A 19,663-nucleotide genomic window follows, 5' to 3' on the forward strand; every position below is an offset into this window, starting at 1 on the left:
GGGCAAAAGCAGTGTGGATGTGGAGGCAAGCTAAGCAGCAAAAACTGGGGGTACAAGCTAAGGCATGGACTGGGGTGATGTCTAGGGGCAAAAGCAGTGTGGATATGGAGGCAAGCTAAGCAGCAAAAACTGGGGGTACAAGCTAAGGCATGGACTGGGGTGATGTCTAGGGGCAAAAGCAGTGTGGATGTGGAGGCAAGCTAAGCAGGGAAAAAGGTGGCTAGAGGCAAAGGGATGTCCAGAGGCAGAAGACAGCTGCATGACCGAAGCTAGACCTGAGCCAGCAAGGCCCAAGATGCCCTCTTTTCTAGCTTCCTTAGAAAAATTCCCCCATCGAGGCCACGTTCCTCGCTGGGGGAGATAATTTCTAAATGTATAGGTCGAGGACAAACTGAGTGTGGTTTACACACTTTGCAATGCGACTCCCCATCTCCCAGGCCTTTCATTCCAGGCTAAAGTACAGCACAACCCACCCACATGCCCAAGGCTTCAACGGCCTCATCTCACAAATTCTGGCCCAGGAGATGTTGGGGTCCCGGCTTGTGGACACTCTGCCCTTTTTGGGCCTGCTGGCTACTGCGCCACCTCACTGTGCCGTCCACACCAGCACTTTTCCCCAAACATGAGGCGGTCCCTAAGTTCAGCGTTTTGCCCAAAAGTTCCACGTGACCAGCTATGAATGGACAAGTGCATGCGGACAGGGACGCTAACTTTTAATCTTGGCACAGTGGTTGAATGTACTTGAGGCATGGACCGGGTCGCAAAATGTGGTAGACTGACTTGTCTCCCCACACAACATTCCTGGGAGGAGGGCTGAAACACCACCCTCCTCCTCCGCTGTTAGATTGACCCCAGCTACGAGCTGGAAACGCAGCAACACTGGTGTGGGGAGACGTCAGCAGGCCGGGCTGAAGCTCATCAGCTTGGGGGACGGACAGCACACTGCCTCTGAGGTCAGGGATGCCATCCTGGATGAGATGGCAATTTGTTTATCCCCGCTGCCCCTGGGGCCAGGCTTTTTTGTCTTGTTGGAGGGCTCTGGAGCTTGCCAGCCTCCAACACGTTCCATGCCTGGCCCACGTGTTCAATCTAGTGGTGCAACGATTTTTAAAAACATACCCCAAATTAGCAGAGATAAGGGTGAAAGTGGGGCACTTGGACACCCACTTTCCCAAGTCTACAGTACCTGGAGCTAGCCGCAATACACTCCAGCAAGGCCTACATCTGCCTGAAGCACCTACTGTTGTGCGAGGTCACCACACACTCAAACCCTAGATACTGTATGTTGAGCAGGGTGTGTGAGCAGCAGAGACCTTTGATGGAGTACCAGCTACAAAACCCAAGGGTTCCTCAGAGTCAGCTCCCTCACTTTCTGCACCATGAGTTTCCATGGGTGGCAGAGTTATGGCTAGAGGCACAGGCATGGATAGGGGTAATGTGTAGGGGCAAAAGCAGTGTGGATGTGGAGGCAAGCTAAGCATAAAAAACTGGGGGTAAAAGCAGAGGCATGGACTGGGGTGATGTCTAGGGGCAAAAGCAGTGTGGATGTGGAGGCAAGCAAAGCAGGGAAAATGGTGGCTAGAGGCAAAGGGATGTCCATAGGCAGCAAGGGCAAAGATGCAAAACTCTCCCCTGTTTCAAGAATTTTCCTGACTTGTCTCCCCACAAAACATTCCTGGGAGGAGGGCTGAAACACCACCCTCCTCCTCCTCCGCTGTTAGATTGACCCCAGCTACGAGCTGGAAACGCTGCAACACTGGTGTGGGGAGACGTCAGCGGGCCGTGCTGAAGCTCATCAGCTTGGGGGCCAGACAGCACACTGCCTACAAAGTGAGTCATGCCATCCTCGATGAGACGGCAATGTGGTTTTTGCCATTGCACCTGGGCCCAGGCATGTTGTCATGTGTGATAATGGCCGTAACCTGGGATCGGCTCTGTAGCTTGGCAGCCTGCAACATATTCCATGCCTGGGCCACGTTTTTAACTCATTGCTGCTAATCTTTTTAAAAAGGTACCCCAATGTTCCTGAGCTACTGGTGAAAGTGTGGCACTTGTGCGGATAGTTTTTAAAGTCTATAGTTGCCGCTGCTAGCCTCTATGCACTCCTACAACGCCTGTACCTGCTGGAACAACGGCTGTTGTGCGACGTCTCCACACTGCTGGCACTAAACATATCATGTGTTGAGCAGAGTGTGTGAGCAGCACAGACCTTTGATGTAGTTCCAACTCCAAAACCCTCAGGTTCGTCAAAGTCAACTCCCTCAGTTGCTCAACCATGAGTGGCCATGGGTGGCAGACTTATGTGAAATCCCATCCCATCCATTGCACTGGACACGAAACATTAGCATGCGCTCAGCACAACTCCGGATATGGCAGCTGCGTTAAGCAGGGTGCAGGGTACAACACAGACCAGGCCCGAGCACCAGGAACAGGTGTTAGAAATACTGCAGCATCCGCCATTTCCTTCCAATTTTGGGGTTTTGGACCCGCCACCGACTTGTCTGGACCTCAGTGGGGATCATGAGACACAGTTGCCATCAGGGCAAGCTGTGGTCATGTGCGGTTTGCAGTAAGGGGGCAGTGCGCAATTGGAAGAGGAGTTGGTGGATGACGAGGCCACCGACCCCACATGGACAGGGGTGATGTCTAGGGGCTAAAGCAGTGTAGATGTGGAGGGAAGCTAATTCAACAAAAAAAAACAGGGTAGAAGCAAAGGCATAAACTGGGGTGATGTTTAGGGGCTAAAGCAGTGCAGATGTGGAGGGAAGCTAATTCAACAAAAAAACAGGGTAGAAGCAAAGGCATGCAAAACAAAAAGACTTATTCCTAGGTCTGGAACACGTTAATGGCCCCCCCCTGGACAAATTACTGCCACTCAGGGGCCTAGTGTCAGCAGGAGGGACAAGTATAGGCGCATGTTGTGGGAATACCTGGCCGACACCAGCTCTGTCCTCTCCGATCCCTCTGTGCTCTACTGCCTACACTTATTTTTTCATCTTTTTTTCTGCACTGCACATCTCTTGCCTACTTCCTTTGGGATCTTAGAAGTGGTGGTCCACTTCCAAAGGTGGTAATTTCAGTGCTGGAGTTGTCAATAGACAGTGTAACGGGAGTAGCTGAGGTATCGCTGTCTTAACCACTTTTTGGCACAAAATTAACTTCCAAAGCCAAGTATGGTGCAAGTATATGATGCAAGGACACCTACACACCTATCTCTGACACATTGGGGAGTTCACCCTCATGCGCCCTTTTGGCCTGCACCATCATGCGCCTCTTCCCAGCCACTCCACATCTCCCAAGCTTTTCATTGCAGGCAGAAGTACAACACAACCCACCCCCATGCCCAAGCCTTTAACAGCCTCATCGATAAACTGCTGGCCCTGGAGATGTTGGTGTTTGTTTATGCTTCTGGATACCCAGGCCTTCCGTCAGCAGATGGCAGCTGGGGCACCTCCCTATGCTGGGCCTAGCCGTTACTACTTCTCTTGGTGTGCTGCCCCTGCCTTGTGCCTGCATGTGTCCCATAACATCAGTCGGGCCCAGAGCTCTGCGCTTTGCTGCAAGGTCCACTTGACCACCGACACATGGACAAGTGCCTGTGGTCAGGGATGCTGCAGTGCTTATCTTTAATGACAGGCAGGGTGAATGTGGTGGAGTCTGGTCTCCGGGTGCAAACTGGGGTGGCCTATCTCCTCTCCCAGGCCAAAATTCATGGCAGGAGTAGACTGAAACCCTACGATGCTGCAACCTCCACCCCAGCTACTAGCGGCAAACACTGTAACACTGGCGTGGGGAGATGTCAGCAGGCCGTGCTGAAACTGATCAGCTTGGGGGACAGACAGCACAGTGCCTCCGAGGTCAGGGATGCCATCCTGGCTGAGATGGCATTTTTTTTTCCCTGCTACACCTGGGGCCTGGCATTTTTGCGCCTGTGATAATGGCTGGAACCTGGTAGCAGATCTGGAGCTTGCCAGACTCAAACACGGTCCACGCATGGCCCACGTTTTTCAACTTGTTGGTGCCATGTTTCTTTGAAACCTACACCATTGTGCCTGATATACAGGTCAAAGTGGGGCCATTTTCGTAAGTGAGAACTAGCCTCTGCTAGGCAGAAAACATTCAGAGCACACTCCTCTCATCTTCGCACTGTTGGCTGGTGGAGGAAGACGAGGGGGTTGGAGTGGCATCTGATGTCCCTGTCCCACACGAGGCTAGAGGGTGCACTTCAGTGCATCCCATTGCTTCACCACAAATGGTGTGAAGGGGAGTGGAAAATGGAGGAAATGGAGAGTGACCCTTACAGTTGGGGCCAGCAAAGGCATGCCAAGTAACACACTGGCACACATGGCTGACTTCATCTTGGGTTGCTTTTAAACACATATTTCACATCATGAAGAACAAATAATACTGGATTTTTACAAGCCTCGAACCCCGGTCTAGGTCTAATGTCTGTTCCTTTCTTATATTAGGGGAGAGGGAAAAAAAATTACTTCAGTGATACGTTTAGCGTACATAGACTGACTATTAATGTGTATCCCACTTAGTGTTGTTAGGGTTACACACCGTCACAACCTGGCTAAAGCTTCTATAGCTGTTAATAAAGTCAACATAACTTTACGGTATCCAAAAAGACAGCTGGTACCGACAGAGAGCAAGACAAATGTCAACCTAAGCTGTGAGCTCTGAACACCCACAGTGACTTTGGCGTCATCATCATTATAAGGGAGCGGGTGGTAATAAATAACTTGGCAGTGCCTAAAACCCAAAAAGCTTTTACAACTATATTTACATTAAGATACACAAATGACACTTTTTAGTAGCATGTCATGAGACAAGCTGATAAGATCTTCCTTTGTGCAGTGCTATTTCAAAGTTAAACGCTGCCTTTATTTTAATTCTGGAGAAGGTGCAGACATTAGATTTAGAACATGTTGTCTTCATTGTCCAAATCCTCTATATAGGTAATGTGTTTTTCGGGCCGAGCTGTCTGGGAACGAGCTGGTGCAGCACTGACAACCTGGGTGAATATGGCAAGAGCCTGAGATGTAGGGTGAATGAATCCCCAAATTATTTGGGGAATTTTCACTCAGAAACTGGCACTATATACCAGTAGCAAAAATTGTGGGTGCACGTAACCCCAATATATTCTTTGAATTCCCAGTCAGACAATGGCACTATATACCAGTAGCAAAAATTGTGGGTGCACGTAACCCCAATATATTCTTTGAATTACCAGTCAGAAACTGGCACTATATACCAGTAGCAAAAATTGTGGGTGCACGTAACCCCAATATATTCTTTGAATTACCAGTCAGAAACTGGCACTATATACCAGTAGCAAAAATTGTGGGTGCACGTAACCCCAATATATTCTTTGAATTCCCAGTCAGACAATGGCACTATATAGCAGTAGCAAAAATTGTGGGTGCACGTAACCCCAATATATTCTTTGAATTCCCAGTCAGAAACTGGCACTATATACCAGTAGCAAAAATTGTGGGTGCACGTAACCCCAATATATTCTTTGAATTCCCAGTCAGACAATGGCACTATATACCAGTAGCAAAAATTGTGGGTGCACGTAACCCCAATATATTCTTTGAATTCCCAGTTAGACAATGGCACTATATACCAGTAGCAAAAATTGTGGGTGCACGTAACCCCAATATATTCTTTGAATTCCCAGTCAGACAATGGCACTATATACCAGTAGCAAAAATTGTGGGTGCACATAACCCCAATATATTCTTTGAATTCCCAGTCAGACAATGGCACTATATACCAGTAGCAAAAATTGTGGGTGCACGTAACCCCAATATATTCTTTGAATTCCCAGTCAGACAATGGCACTATATACCAGTAGCAAAAATTGTGGGTGCACGTAACCCCAATATATTCTTTGAATTACCAGTCAGAAACTGGCACTATATACCAGTAGCAAAAATTGTGGGTGCACGTAACCCCAATATATTCTTTGAATTCCCAGTCAGACAATGGCACTATATACCAGTAGCAAAAATTGTGGGTGCACGTAACCCCAATATATTCTTTGAATTCCCAGTCAGAAACTGGCACTATGTACCAGTAGCAAAAATTGTGGGTGCACGTAACCCCAATATATTCTTTGAATTCCCAGTCAGACAATGGCACTATATACCAGTAGCAAAAATTGTGGGTGCACATAACCCCAATATATTCTTTGAATTCCCAGTCAGACAATGGCACTATATACCAGTAGCAAAAATTGTGGGTGCACGTAACCCCAATATATTCTTTGAATTCCCAGTCAGACAATGGCACTATATAGCAGTAGCAAAAATTGTGGGTGCACGTAACCCCAATATATTCTTTGAATTCCCAGTCAGAAACTGGCACTATATACCAGTAGCAAAAATTGTGGGTGCACGTAACCCCAATATATTCTTTGAATTCCCAGTCAGACAATGGCACTATATAGCAGTAGCAAAAATTGTGGGTGCACGTAACCCAAATATATTCTTTGAATTCCCAGTCAGACAATGGCACTATATACCAGTAGCAAAAATTGTGGGTGCACGTAACCCCAATATATTCTTTGAATTCCCAGTCAGACAATGGCACTATATAGCAGTAGCAAAAATTGTGGGTGCACGTAACCCCAATATATTCTTTGAATTCCCAGTCAGAAACTGGCACTATATACCAGTAGCAAAAATTGTGGGTGCACGTAACCCCAATATATTCTTTGAATTCCCAGTCAGACAATGGCACTATATAGCAGTAGCAAAAATTGTGGGTGCACGTAACCCCAATATATTCTTTGAATTCCCAGTCAGACAATGGCACTATATACCAGTAGCAAAAATTGTGGGTGTGTATAGCCCCAATTCTATTGCTAGGGGACTTGCAGGGTATTTCTGAGGTGAAGGTGGGGGGGCACACCGTTGGAACGGGGATTTGGGGTGTATATATGGGGTATACGGGAATACACTGACAGTGTATTCCATTCAGGATCCTGGGAAAGCTGGGTTGCGGCGATTGAGCCCGTCAGTGCCACGTTACACTTACAAGCTTCTCCCTGGAATTGAAGTTATATGTAACCCCAATATATTCTTTGAATTCCCAGTCAGACAATGGCACCATATGGCAGTAGCAAAAATAGTGGGTGTATATAGCCCCAATCCTATTGCTAGGGGACTTGCAGGGTATTTCTGAGGTGAAGGTGGGGGGGGGGGGGGCACACCGTTGGAACGGGGATTTGGGGTGTATATATGGGGTATACGGGAATACACTGTCAGTGTATTCCATTCAGGATCCTGGGAAAGCTGGGTTGCGGCGATTGAGCCCGTCAGTGCCACGTTACACTGACAAGCTTCTCCCTGGAATTTAGCTCTTACAAGAGCTGTTGGTTGTCTTCTCCTTCCTATCCTAGCCTGTCCCTGCCTACCCAGAATCTAAGCCCTAGCTAACTGGACGGAAACCTCCGTCCCCGGTGAATTGCAAGCTCAGAATGACGCAAACCTGGGCGGCGCTGTTCTTTTAAATTAGAGGTCACATGTTTTCGGCAGCCAATGGGTTTTTCCTACTTTTTTCAACGTCACCGGTGTCGTAGTTCCTGTCCCACCTACCCTGCGCTGTTATTGGAGCAAAAAAGGCGCCAGGGAAGGTGGGAGGGGAATCGAGTAATGGCGCACTTTACCACGCGGTGTTCGATTCGATTCGAACATGCCGAACAGCCTAATATCCGATCGAACATGAGTTCGATAGAACACTGTTCGCTCATCTCTAGTTCTAATAATTTGGCGATTTTTTATTTTTTTTTTGTCTTCACGTTATGCAGGCTATGTTTTCTTTATTTTTCTGGTGACGTGGCCATATAAGGGCTTGTTGTTTACAGGATGAGATGCATTTTGTAATTACACCATTTTTGGGTGCCTACACCTTATTAAATACTTTTTATTAACTCTTTTTTGCTGGATTAAAAAAAAAAAATCTATTCTGATATTGCATTTTACCTTTTAAATTTTTCGCCATGCAAAGTACAGTATAAGTAACATGTGACCTTTATTCTGCGGGTCGGTACGGTTACGGCGATACCTCATTTATGTTATTTTTTTATGTGATACTAATTCTGCAGAACAAAAACACATTTGGGGATGTAAATAATTGATTTTTTTCATCTTCTGAGAGGCGTAAAAATTTTATTTTTCGGTTGACAGTGATGGTTGAGGGCTTATTTTTTGAGGGACAACCTGTGCTTTTTATTGGTACTATTGTGGTGTACGTATGACTTTTTGATCACTTTTTATAATATATTTTGTAAGATAAGATGGCAAAAAATCATTACTTCCGGTGTGTTTTTTCCGGTTTCTTTTTCCGCCGTTCACCGTGTACATTAAATATTGTTTCAGTTTTGTTGTACAGATTGTTACGGACGCGACGATACCAAATATGTATTGTTTTTATTGATTTTTAGTTTTTTTTAAATATAATTCATTTTCTATAGAAAAAGGGAATTTTGAGGTTTTTATAACTTTATTAATTTTTTTCAAACACTTTAGCTAGGAAGACAGGGAAGGGGTGTTGGAGAGGGGGGAGTGAGATAGTGTGAGAGCCTACAACTACCAGAATGCATTGCAGAAGGAAGATGCAAAAGTAAACAAATGTAGAAGATGCTTGGCGCTCCCACAGACACCCAGAAATCACTCAAAACGCTGCTAAAATTATATGGGTCACCGTATTAACCCATTAATAACACTAACAGACCTTTTTTAGAAAAATATTTCTGTCCGGAAAACCCCCTTAACTCCTGGAATAGTCAGAGATTAGAGTAAATGAAATGAATTACAGCAATTTTGTTGACTATCTTGGACTGACACATTGGGGTGGGGTACATTCTTATACCAGTGCCTTAAGCAGCTTTTTTTGCCTCTGCTTGTTTCTCTTATTCCACACCATGCCAGTATTGGCAAGTGTAGGCCATGTGACACACTGTCATGTATGAAACATGTAGATACTGTCTGATTTTTTTAAAGCTTCCGAAAGAATTAAAATACTGAAGTTGATGTCCTTTCATCTTCTCAGTCATTCATTGTACAGGTGTTATAACACTCCTTATAATACATATTTGATAACCTTCGCAATGTGTGTATTCAGTGCGATTGGCCGACCTCTAACAAGTTAAAGTCCTTGAGCAGAACTATGTCATAAAAGTGACAAGAATTTCACATGATCCTTTCAGCTTTAGTATTCTTTAGTAAACTATGTAATACTTATTGGATCGCTTGTCTTGATCCATAAGAGAATTTCCACAGTTGATGGACATTTACTGCCTGAAGATGCTGTAAAATTCTGCTGCTTATTTACTTGACATGTCCAGTCTTTTAAGCACTGAAAATAGTAGATGTATTCAGACATTGTGATCAATAATCCCATTAGAAACACCACACAAAGACCAGAACAATGGACAAGTACATGCTCCTGTAGTTCTATGGAGTACAGAGCATACTGCGCATGCTCGCATAAGCGGCCACAAAAAAATGGCCGCTGGCATGTGCACTCGGCTCTGCCTGCGGCCCAATGGAAGAGACGACTGCGCAGTCATGCAAGTGTGACCCCCCAGCACCGGAAGAAAATGATGAAGAGGCCAGTGCTGACGAAGATGGAGGCGGCGCTGGAGAGAGTTCTCTCGCAGCATGAGGGTGCCCCCAGTGCTGTTTGAGCGCTGGGGCCCGCCACCAGTGCTGCGAGAGAACTCATTTGCATACCGACGGAAAACTAATTTTTAACCGAACGGCGGTGTGAAAAAGATATCTAAAGGTAGGAGAACAATAGCCTTTCTTAAAGAGGACCTTTCACCATGTCCGGGCACAGGCAGTTCTATATACTGCCAGAAAGCTGACAGTGCGCTGAATTCAGCGCACTGTCGGCTTTCCCGATCTGTGCCCGGTGTGAAGAGCTTACGGCCCGGTACCGTAGCTCTTCTATGGTCAGAAGGGCATTTCTGACCATTGGCCAGAGACGTCCTTCTGCCTCGCGCCGCCAATCGCGCTGTGCTGTGGAGCGGGGAGGAACGCCCCCTCCCTCTGCTCACACAGCTTGTCCGTAGACTAGCATTATCAGGAGAGGGAGGGGGCGTTCCTCCCGGCTCCACAGCACAGCGCGATTGGCGCCGCGAGGCAGAAGGACGTCTCTGGCTAATGGTCAGAAACGCCCTTCTGACTGTAAAGCGCTACGGTACCGGGACCGATAGCGCTTTACACCGGGCATGGATCGGGAAAGCCGACAGTGCGCTGAATTCAGCGCACTGTCAGCTTTCTGGCAGTATATAACACTGCCTGTGCCCGGATATGGTGAAAGGTCCTCTTTAAGAAATAGCCTTAAGGCTATTCTGACGTGTCAACTAGAAAAAAAAAAGTATTAAATGGTAGAATCCTTTTAAATATGCTGTGTATTATACACCAGAGACCCTGTACTAATGAGTGATCAGTGCCCGCTTGAACGCTGCCATTTCGAGGAGGATCATTGGTCCCTGGAATGAGTTCTGAATCCAGCATTCCGTTGCCATGAAAGCTGGGAGCCCAGAGCCCTTTGGAGGTTCCCACGCTTGTCTTGCAATAACTTCTATTACAGTGTGCTGTACTTGTAGTTTGAAATGCATTGGCATTGTGATTGTGATGCATTGCATTAGTGATCAGACCCCTTGGGCTTCAGGACCCCTTGGGGTTCTAATAATTACAGTTAAGAAATATAAAAACATAAAAAGAATAAAATAAAAATTTTAATTACTCCCCCATTTCCCGAGAACACATATAAAATAAAAAATAAAAATACTGTGAAACATATACAAATTAGGTATCCCTGTTTCAGTAAACACACAGTCTTCAGACTTCTAAAAATATTTTTCCTGTTTCCTTGAATGCTGCAGCGGCAAAACAAAAAAAATCAAAAGAGCCAAACCTCAGTTAATTTGCTGTTTGGAGGCTAAGGCTCCACATAGCAAACTGCAAGAAAAAAGCGTTGCGGGAAAAACGGTGGCAACGCAGGTCCAACAGGTCTCTTCTGCGGACTTTCTGCTTCAATTATACCTATAGGGAAACTGCCAGCGTTTCCATAAGTATAATATAGACATACTGCAATTTCCAAAACCGGGATCGTGGGGATGAGATTTGCCAGATTATGCACCACGGGGATTACGCCACATGGGGCCCCAGTCTGATAAAAATTTTAATAGAAAGTGGTCAAAGCAATAAACATTCCCCAAAATGATATAAATAAAAGGTACAAACAAGATGCCCTATTCATCCCTGTACAAGAAATATATAAAAAGTTACAGGTATCACAATATGGCGACTCTAAGAAAAAAAACATTTTTTCCAAACTTTTGTATTTTTTTAAAGCTTTAAAACTATATAACTATGGTATCCCCGGGATCTGACAGATCATGGAATATCGGTAACATGTCACCTTGACTATACAGTGAATGAAAAAGTCACACAAATGCACTTTTTCTCCAATCCTATTCTGATTTTTTTTCCCCCAGTTTCCTAGTACATTGTATAGAATAATATATGGTACCATTGTGAAGAACAATTTGTCCTGCAAACATTGTTCCCTCATATGACTCTGTGGGTGGAAAAATAAAAAAGTGTAAATAGAGCCATACTTACGGTGTGCTGATATAAAGAACATAAAGTTTACGCCATAATCTAGACTGAGATTTCATCTGGCTTTTCCTGGTACTAGGCTTCAGTGGATTATGGGAGCTCAGATAAGAGTAAGAGCTGTGTATGTTAGAGCTGACACCATAATGTCATGCCCATGCTTTAATAGGACGTCACCGTGTGCTAGTTCAACAAGTTTCATGCCACACTGTTATGGTGTAGAGCACCAAGGGGTTATTATTTGGTTTATTTTGTTAGTACCTTATGATGCTAATATTTAATCACTATAGAAACTCTGGCAATTTTTATTACTCATTAGCCCTGTAGTACAGGACAGGCATACTGAAGTGTGTTGAGTGACGCACTCATTCACCTGGTACATGTTTCCCTCTATTCAGATTCTGGCCTGCGCTTCCCGATAAATATATTTTAGATTATTTACTTGTTTACATGATGTTCATAAATCATGATAGTAACATGTTCTGTGCATATCAAGAGGAAATGCAGTCAAAATATTTCAACACATGATAAATACTTCTCCGCTCCCATTTAATTTCCATAAGCTCAGGTTACCAAAGGCACTGAGGCAACATAACAAGCAATACAGCAAATTTCAATTGCCTAAAATGTTGGTTTAGGAAGGGTATATGTTTGTAGACATGTGTTAAAAGGACTTTCTAGTCGCTTAAAATAAAAAAAATACATAGTACGCTAAAAAAAATACATTCCAATAGTAGTAGTCATCTTACCGATTCCCCTCGCTGCATGCATATATGTGACTTCTGCAGCCAATCACTTACCGGGGTGGCAAAAGAACCCAACAGTGCAAGTTTGCGTCCAATAAATGAAACTTATTGCAAGTCAGAAAAAAACATTTATAAGAAAAATCTCGCTACAAGCTGTTTTATATCCGACTCTCTACACCCTCACTGATCTGCTGTTATAGCGGTGGGCAGCCAGGTCTGGAGACTGCAGGGAAATATAGTATTATCTACAGACCATTGATAATGTAATTTTCTGTATGGACATCCCAGATCTGTCAGAGCAAGAGTTGTCTTTGGTAAATGGCTCTCTGTGCTCTGGCTGACAGAGGTAACTTCCAAGTGAGAGATTCCTTTCAGTTGCGTTCCTCTATCGTAACAGTACATATATTAAGTGGTTGTCATCATAAGAGAACCCCCTTAAAGAGAACCTATCACAAAATCTGAAGAACCCAGACATACCTGAACTATGTCATCCTGAGCGTTTTGGTCTTTTGCTTATCCAAATCCATTCAGCCATTCCTAAGATAAAAGACCTCTTAGTGTTGACGCCAGTTATGGTGTACTAGCCAAGCGGGTGGTAACACAGTGGTTTCTCTGGGAGTGCAGCTTTACCACCCACTTGCCTAGTATACTCTAATTTGCATCAATAGTAAAAGGGCTTATATCTTTGGAATGTCTGAGTGGATTTGAATTAGCAAAACATCCAAATATCCAGGTGACAGCATCTGATGATGTATCTCATTGGGCTTTATAGAGCTAGTGACAGGTACTTTTTAAGGAAAATTAATATGGAGATCCCATAGTTACCAAAATTTTATAGTAACCCCCAGTACATATTACTGGAAGGTTATGCCTGTTATATTCAGTATTGCATTCATTTGGTCTGATGGACCTAATAATGATGCTAAAGGGTTGGACATAAGGATGACATACCAGTGCATCTCAATAAATTAGAATATCATCAAAAAGTTATGGAGTGTTGCTCAGTGGTCAAAGGTGTTTTCAGATGAAAGTAAATTTAGCATTTTATTTGTAAATCGCAGTCCCAGAGTCTAGAGGAATAGTGGAGAGGCCGCTGTACACAATCCAAGCTGCTTGAGGTCTAGTGTGAAGTTTCCACAATCACTGATGGTTTGGGGAGCCATGTCATCTGCTGGTGTAGGTCCAATGTGTTTTATCAAGACCAAAGTCAGCGCAGTCGTCTACCAGGAAGTTCTAGAGCACTTTATGCTTCCCTCTGCACACAAGATTTTTGGAGATGGAATTTCCATTTTCTAATAGGACTTGGCACCTGCCCAAACTGCCGAAAGTACCAATAGCTGGTTTAATAACCACAGTATCACTGTGCTAGGTCAGCAAACTCGCCTGATCTTAATCCCATAGAGAATCTATGGAGTATTGTCAAGAGGAAGATGAGACACAATGCAGATGAGCTGAAGGCTACTATAATACAACCTGGGCTTCCATAACCCCTCTGCAGTGCCACAGGCTGATCCCTCCATGCAACTTTGCTGCATTGATGCCGTCATTCATGTAAAAGGAGCCCCCACCAAGTATTGAGGGCATGTACTGGACAGACTTCTCATTTTGCCAACATTTCTGTATTAAATAATCTTTTTTTACAGTTGGTCTTATATAATATTCTAATTTTTTGAGATAATGACTTTTGGGTTTTCCTTGGCTGTAAGTCATAATCCTCAACATTAACAGAAATAAACACTTAGAAAAGTTCACTCTGTTTGTAATGACTCAATATAATATATGGGGTTCACTTTTTCAATTTCATTACTAAAAAAAAATTTACTTTTTGATAATTTTCTAATTTATTGACATGCACTAGTAAGTTAGTTATTTATACATATAGTCCATAGTTCCAACAAGTGCACTCAGACTTTGATCTGCAGAGCAGGAGGAACTTTCCTGGTTTCTTTTTTGTTCCATATAGAAAAATAGGACATTTCCAGGGAAACAGAAAGTTTCAGGCAGAGAGCGGCCCCAAGAAATTAGTTGTATTCCACAAATTGGTATTTAACTGCTGGAATCTCTGCACAAGAGAACATACTGTACATTGCTAAACCTGTTTCCACAAACTCTGCTGACCTGGCAGCCGTAAGGTTCCCATTGCTTATGTAAGGGTAACATTGGTTATAATGGGCTATTTATAGAGGTGAACAAGACCTATGATACCGATGACTTTTTGTTTACCTAGGCAGGGTGGGAATGCCTGGGAACAAATTTACAGTTAAAAAAGCAGAAGTAGCTGTATATCAAAGCAAGAGAATTATTAATACCTCCACTGAGTATTACAAGCTGAACTCAACAACCTGGTATCCGTTTTGCACAGGTGCAGGGTCAAGTCTATAAAAGCTGGCACATGAGCCAGGTCTGTCTATTCTGCTATAATGTGATTAAGCGTACAGACAAATGAGAGTAGAAATGAAGAAGTTGAGCGGTATTATTGCCTCATAAAACCATTGTATCAGGAATACCAGCCCTATTACTTTGCAGAGGGCAGTTCAAGGGCAGGGTTAAGTTATGTTTTCTGGTAGAACGGCTTGTAGCATATCCATTCTACTAATAGGAAGGCTTTGTTTTTCAGAGGAGAATGTGTGAGCTCCTTTATCTTTTTTATAAGACGGAGATAAGAGATGCAGCAGATGTAGACTCCCACATGCATGCATTCTCTTACCCAGGCAGCCTGCACTTGTCTCTACCGTGACAGTGATTTATGGTCATCCATCCTTTACCCTCTTCTGAGCAATGTCTTTTCATTTGCTGTTTCTCATACTAACCTAACTCTTTGCTCCTTAAAATAATCCCCTTTGACCATGAACCTTCTTGGTCGTGGTCATCTGCCTGAAAATGCTATGTCAGTTCTTACTTTGGGACTATTCCATTCCACTAGTCAATGATTTCAGTTCCAGTCGTCTCTCTCAATGTTTCCATCTCTTGTTGCTTTCCTCTCCCTCTCTGCTACATTCACTCCCATCCTTCTCTTACATGCTCTGTGTAGCTTCCTCTTTCCTTCTATGAAATCTTTCTCATAGCCAGTCTTATCTCTCGCAGGTCTACATCATGAACAAGATGAAAAATTTCACTCGACGGTTCTCCCTCTCTGTTCCTCGAACTGAGACTATAGAAGAATCTATCACAGAATTCACAGAGCAGTACAACCAGAAAAACAGTCGACACAGTGAAGGTGAGTGACTTTGTCTTAAATGGATTGAATCCTGCAAGACGACTGCTGAATTTGTGGCCGCACCACGCTTGGGTCGTTAGGTTGAAGTACCTTGGCATACAGTATCAAGTTCTTTGTGTTGTTCATGATAACTTACTATATTTATTCATGTCAAACACTATTGTATTCATGCTATGTCTTCATTTTACTATAGGCCAAGCAGGGGCTAACCTTATACTACATGCTGGACTGAATAAAAACAGTATTATCTAGTAACATATAGCAATATAGCACTCACTCTGGGCAAAGGACTTCAGTGAGTTCACATAACCAAAGATAACTGTGTTAAGTCAATAGATTTTATACTGTATTTCTTCGGGTTAGTATAACGCTGAATATGCTTATTGCTGTGCAGATAATCCCTAATATATCGATTATAAGCACCATATGTTCTTGAAATGTACATCATAAAATAACATAATAGTGCACATAATACTATATACAAGACATTACAGGGAAACACTACAATAGCGGCTTATATACATGTACTATCACCCTTATTTTCCATGTTGTGCCCTCAAGCATCTGTATTTATCATCTAAGCCAGTGTTTCTTAATAGTATTTTGTATGTTTAAGTAAAAGAAGAAATGGTAACACATAGACATTGTCCAGGATTCAGGTATTAACCTCTTACCGACATGCGCCGTAATAGTACGGCGCATGTCGGGTCTGTAACTATGGCGACCGCCCGGGAGCCGGGAGGCCGCCATAGCCGCCGGGTGTCTACTGCTTTAAGCAGTAGACAACCGGCTCTAATGCCTCCGATCGGTCCCCGGACCGATCGGAGGCATTAACCCCTACGGCGCCGCGGTCAAAGGCCATTTTGTCCGGGATCGCCGGCTCCTGGAGCATGCTCCAGGGCCGACGTCATGTTGCCATGACAGCCGGGAGCCTGTACAAGGCTCCCAGGCTTGTCTGCAAATTGTCTCTTTTGCAGGCTGGTCTATGCAGCCTGCAAAAGAGAGCATGATTTTTTGCAATGCATTAGCATTGTAATGCATTGCATTAGTGATCAGACCCCCTGGGGTTCAACACACCTAGGGGGTCTAATAAATGCAAAAAAAAATTAAAAAAAGTAAAAAAAAATATATAAAAAAGTATAAAAAGTATTAAAAGTTCAAATCACCCCCCTTTCCCTAGAACACATATAAAAGTAGTTAAAAACTGTGAAACATATACATGTTAGGTATCCCCGCATCCGAAATCGCCCGCTCTACAAATCTATAAAAATATTTTTCCTGTTCGGTAAATGCCGTCGCGGGAAAAATAGTCAAAAGTGCCAAACCGCCATTTTTTAACTGTTTTGATTCTGATAAAAATTTGAATAAAAAGTGATCAAAGCAATAACATTTCCCGAAAATGGTAGAACTAAAAAGTACACCCAGCCCTGCAAAAAAAGACGCCCTATGCATCCCCGTACACTTACGTATAAAAAAGTTACGGCCGTCGGAATATGGCGACTTTTAGAAAAAAAATTTTTTAACACAGTTTTGGAATTTTTTTAAGGGGTCAAAATGTAAATAAAACCATATAAATTTGGTATCCCTGGAACCGTACAAAAACCCAGAATATAGGGGACATGTCATTTTGGCCGCACAGTGAATGCCGTTAAACCAAAGCCCGTAAGAAAGTCGCAGAAATGCATTTTTTCTTCAAATCCACCCCATTCTGAATTTTTTTCCTGCTTCCCAGTACATTATATAGAATAATTAATGGTGGCATCATGAAGAAAAATTTGTCCCACAAAAATTAAGACCTCATATGGCTCTGGGTGCGGAGAAATAAAAAAGTTATGGGGTTTAGAAGGAGGGGAGTCAAAAACGAAAAACCAAAAATCAAATCAAAAAATGCCATCGGCGGGAAGGGGTTAATTACCATTGTTGTTAATGACTTTGATATAATGGAAGTTATGTAAATAATACACCTTATGTGTGCATATGTTCATTAGGAAGCAAATAAGGTTGCATTAAGTAAAGTGCATGTTCATTATAACAACTAAATATACTATTAAGGATGGTTATTATAGAATTATTACAAGAAATGTTTCCAGGGATATCTAGTTAGATTTAATAGTTATTGTGATTATAGATATTATATTTTATATTATATTATATTTTATATTATATTATATTTTATGCTGTGGTATAGAAAACATTTTATCTGAAGCTCTTTTATAATAAATTTTTTTTACAGTTCTTAAAGGGAGACCACCCAAATTACTTACAAGCCACTTGGCTGAAGGGGCTGTTAGTGAGATTGCAATTTGACACAAGAAAAGTATTTGAATAGGTTTTTAAAAGTGACCGCTGGTGTCCGCCTGCGGCATCTCCGCGGAGAAACCGTTTTTTTTCGACAAAATCAGACATGCAGGACACTGTGTCCGGCGAAAAAAAACGGTTTCCCTGAAGAGAGGCTGCTGGCGGACACCAGTGGTCAGCTTTAAAAACCCATTCAATTAAATGGGTTTTAAAGCTGACCGCCAGGAACTCATCCCCGGTCCTTTTTCTTGGGGCTGAGGACAGAAACCTGGCAGAGTGGCATAGGGCAGACACCGGGTGCAACTGTGAACACCCCCTTAGTGCCATGTAGGACATATATAGAGAAGTACTTATATGTACTCATATGGGTAAAGCCCTTTTGTTGTGTAAAAATGTTTATTTTCATTTCCAGCATAAACTGAGTTTGTATTTCCTCCTGCTATCTTTCTCCGTCTGCTCACTCTTCTCCCCTCCTATTTCTTTAAACTTATATAGAGACTAGCCTCTGACCGCGACTTCGTCTGTGTGTTGTTGTCGTCGATGATCCACTTATATTCAGCAAATTGCTGCCATCAATGGTTTGCCTGCTCTGGCGTTTCGGCAGCTTTCAAGCTGTCTTGCTGCTGAACTTGTTCCTCATGCCGTGCCTGTGATTGTTCCAGCATCTCAGCACCTCGCTGGGATGCCTAATGAGTGTGTTATTGGCTTTAATGATCCCCCTCAGCTCCGCTTGAGGCGAACTCTCTTGACTTCTGGCTACGTTCATAGCTCTCCTTGTGTTAGAATTTTGCAACAAATTAGATTTTCTTTTTCCCAACATGTTTAAAATTAGTAAAACTGCCAATTTAGATTAAAGGTGTTTTCCCATCCAGTGTGTCAGCAGTGCCTGGAGCATTTCAGATAATATGCAAATGCAAGTACACAATGGACTTAGGGTTAGCTGTGTGTTTAGATAGAGAGATAACAGACCTGGCTTTATCAGCCTGCTGCCAAGAGCAGTTTAATATAGTATAGTTAATATAGTTTAAACCACTCCAAAAACCGCCTAAATGTCAAAAACTGCTTCCTAATTCCTCAAGCGGGTTTTTTCCGGATCATATTCCGCCACACCCTATTCAGTAGTCCTTAGTAGGATAGGATGAGGAATTTGAGCCAAGTGACCTGCAGTCTGTCCTGAGACAGACATAGCTGTAATTTTCACAGTGAAAGTCAGTTTAGCATAGGGAAGGGGAGCAAAGATACAGCCTAATAAGAGCAGAAAGAGCTATTTCTCTTCTGAAGGAAGGTATTTGTTATAATCACTTCTACTATTTATGCAAAGTTTGGTGAAAAAAATAGGGAAAGTAGCGTTATAAAATCCTACTGAATCTACTGAATGTTTTAGGTACATCACACACTTCTAGTTTATGAGCTGTGATAAAACTACAACTTTAAGCCTCTCTTGACAGCCACAGGCTCAGAGTTTGACCATGGCTGGAGAGCTGAAAGTCCACTGAATTACATTGATGCAAAACATCTGCAAGAAATACAGTACTGTGCAAAAGTTTTAGACAAGTGTGTAAAAATGATGCAAAGTAATAATGCTTTTGAAGATGGTAGTGTTAATAGTTTATTTCTGTCAATTGACAAAAAAGAATAAATCACACCAATATTTGGTGTGACCACCCTTTGCCTTCTAAAGAACATCAGTTATTCTAGGCACATTTGCAGGCAGTTTTTGAAGGAATTCAGCAAGGAGTTTGTTCCAAACATTCTGGAGA

At 43.1% G+C, this 19,663-nt stretch overlaps 1 protein-coding gene across 1 annotated transcript in view; it reads left to right on the forward strand.

The window, feature by feature from the left end:
* CDK18 (cyclin dependent kinase 18) overlaps positions 1–19,663 on the forward strand; it is a 99,268-nt gene that overhangs the window by 34,716 nt on the left and 44,889 nt on the right. Inside the window, exon 2 of the mRNA XM_075264173.1 lies at positions 15,473–15,605. Coding sequence (XP_075120274.1) covers positions 15,482–15,605 — 124 coding nt within the window. The 5' untranslated portion in view covers positions 15,473–15,481. The remainder of the gene's footprint in view (positions 1–15,472; positions 15,606–19,663) is intronic.

Source organism: Leptodactylus fuscus, chromosome 2 (genome assembly GCF_031893055.1).
Source record: "Leptodactylus fuscus isolate aLepFus1 chromosome 2, aLepFus1.hap2, whole genome shotgun sequence".
NCBI lineage: Eukaryota > Metazoa > Chordata > Amphibia > Anura > Leptodactylidae > Leptodactylus > Leptodactylus fuscus.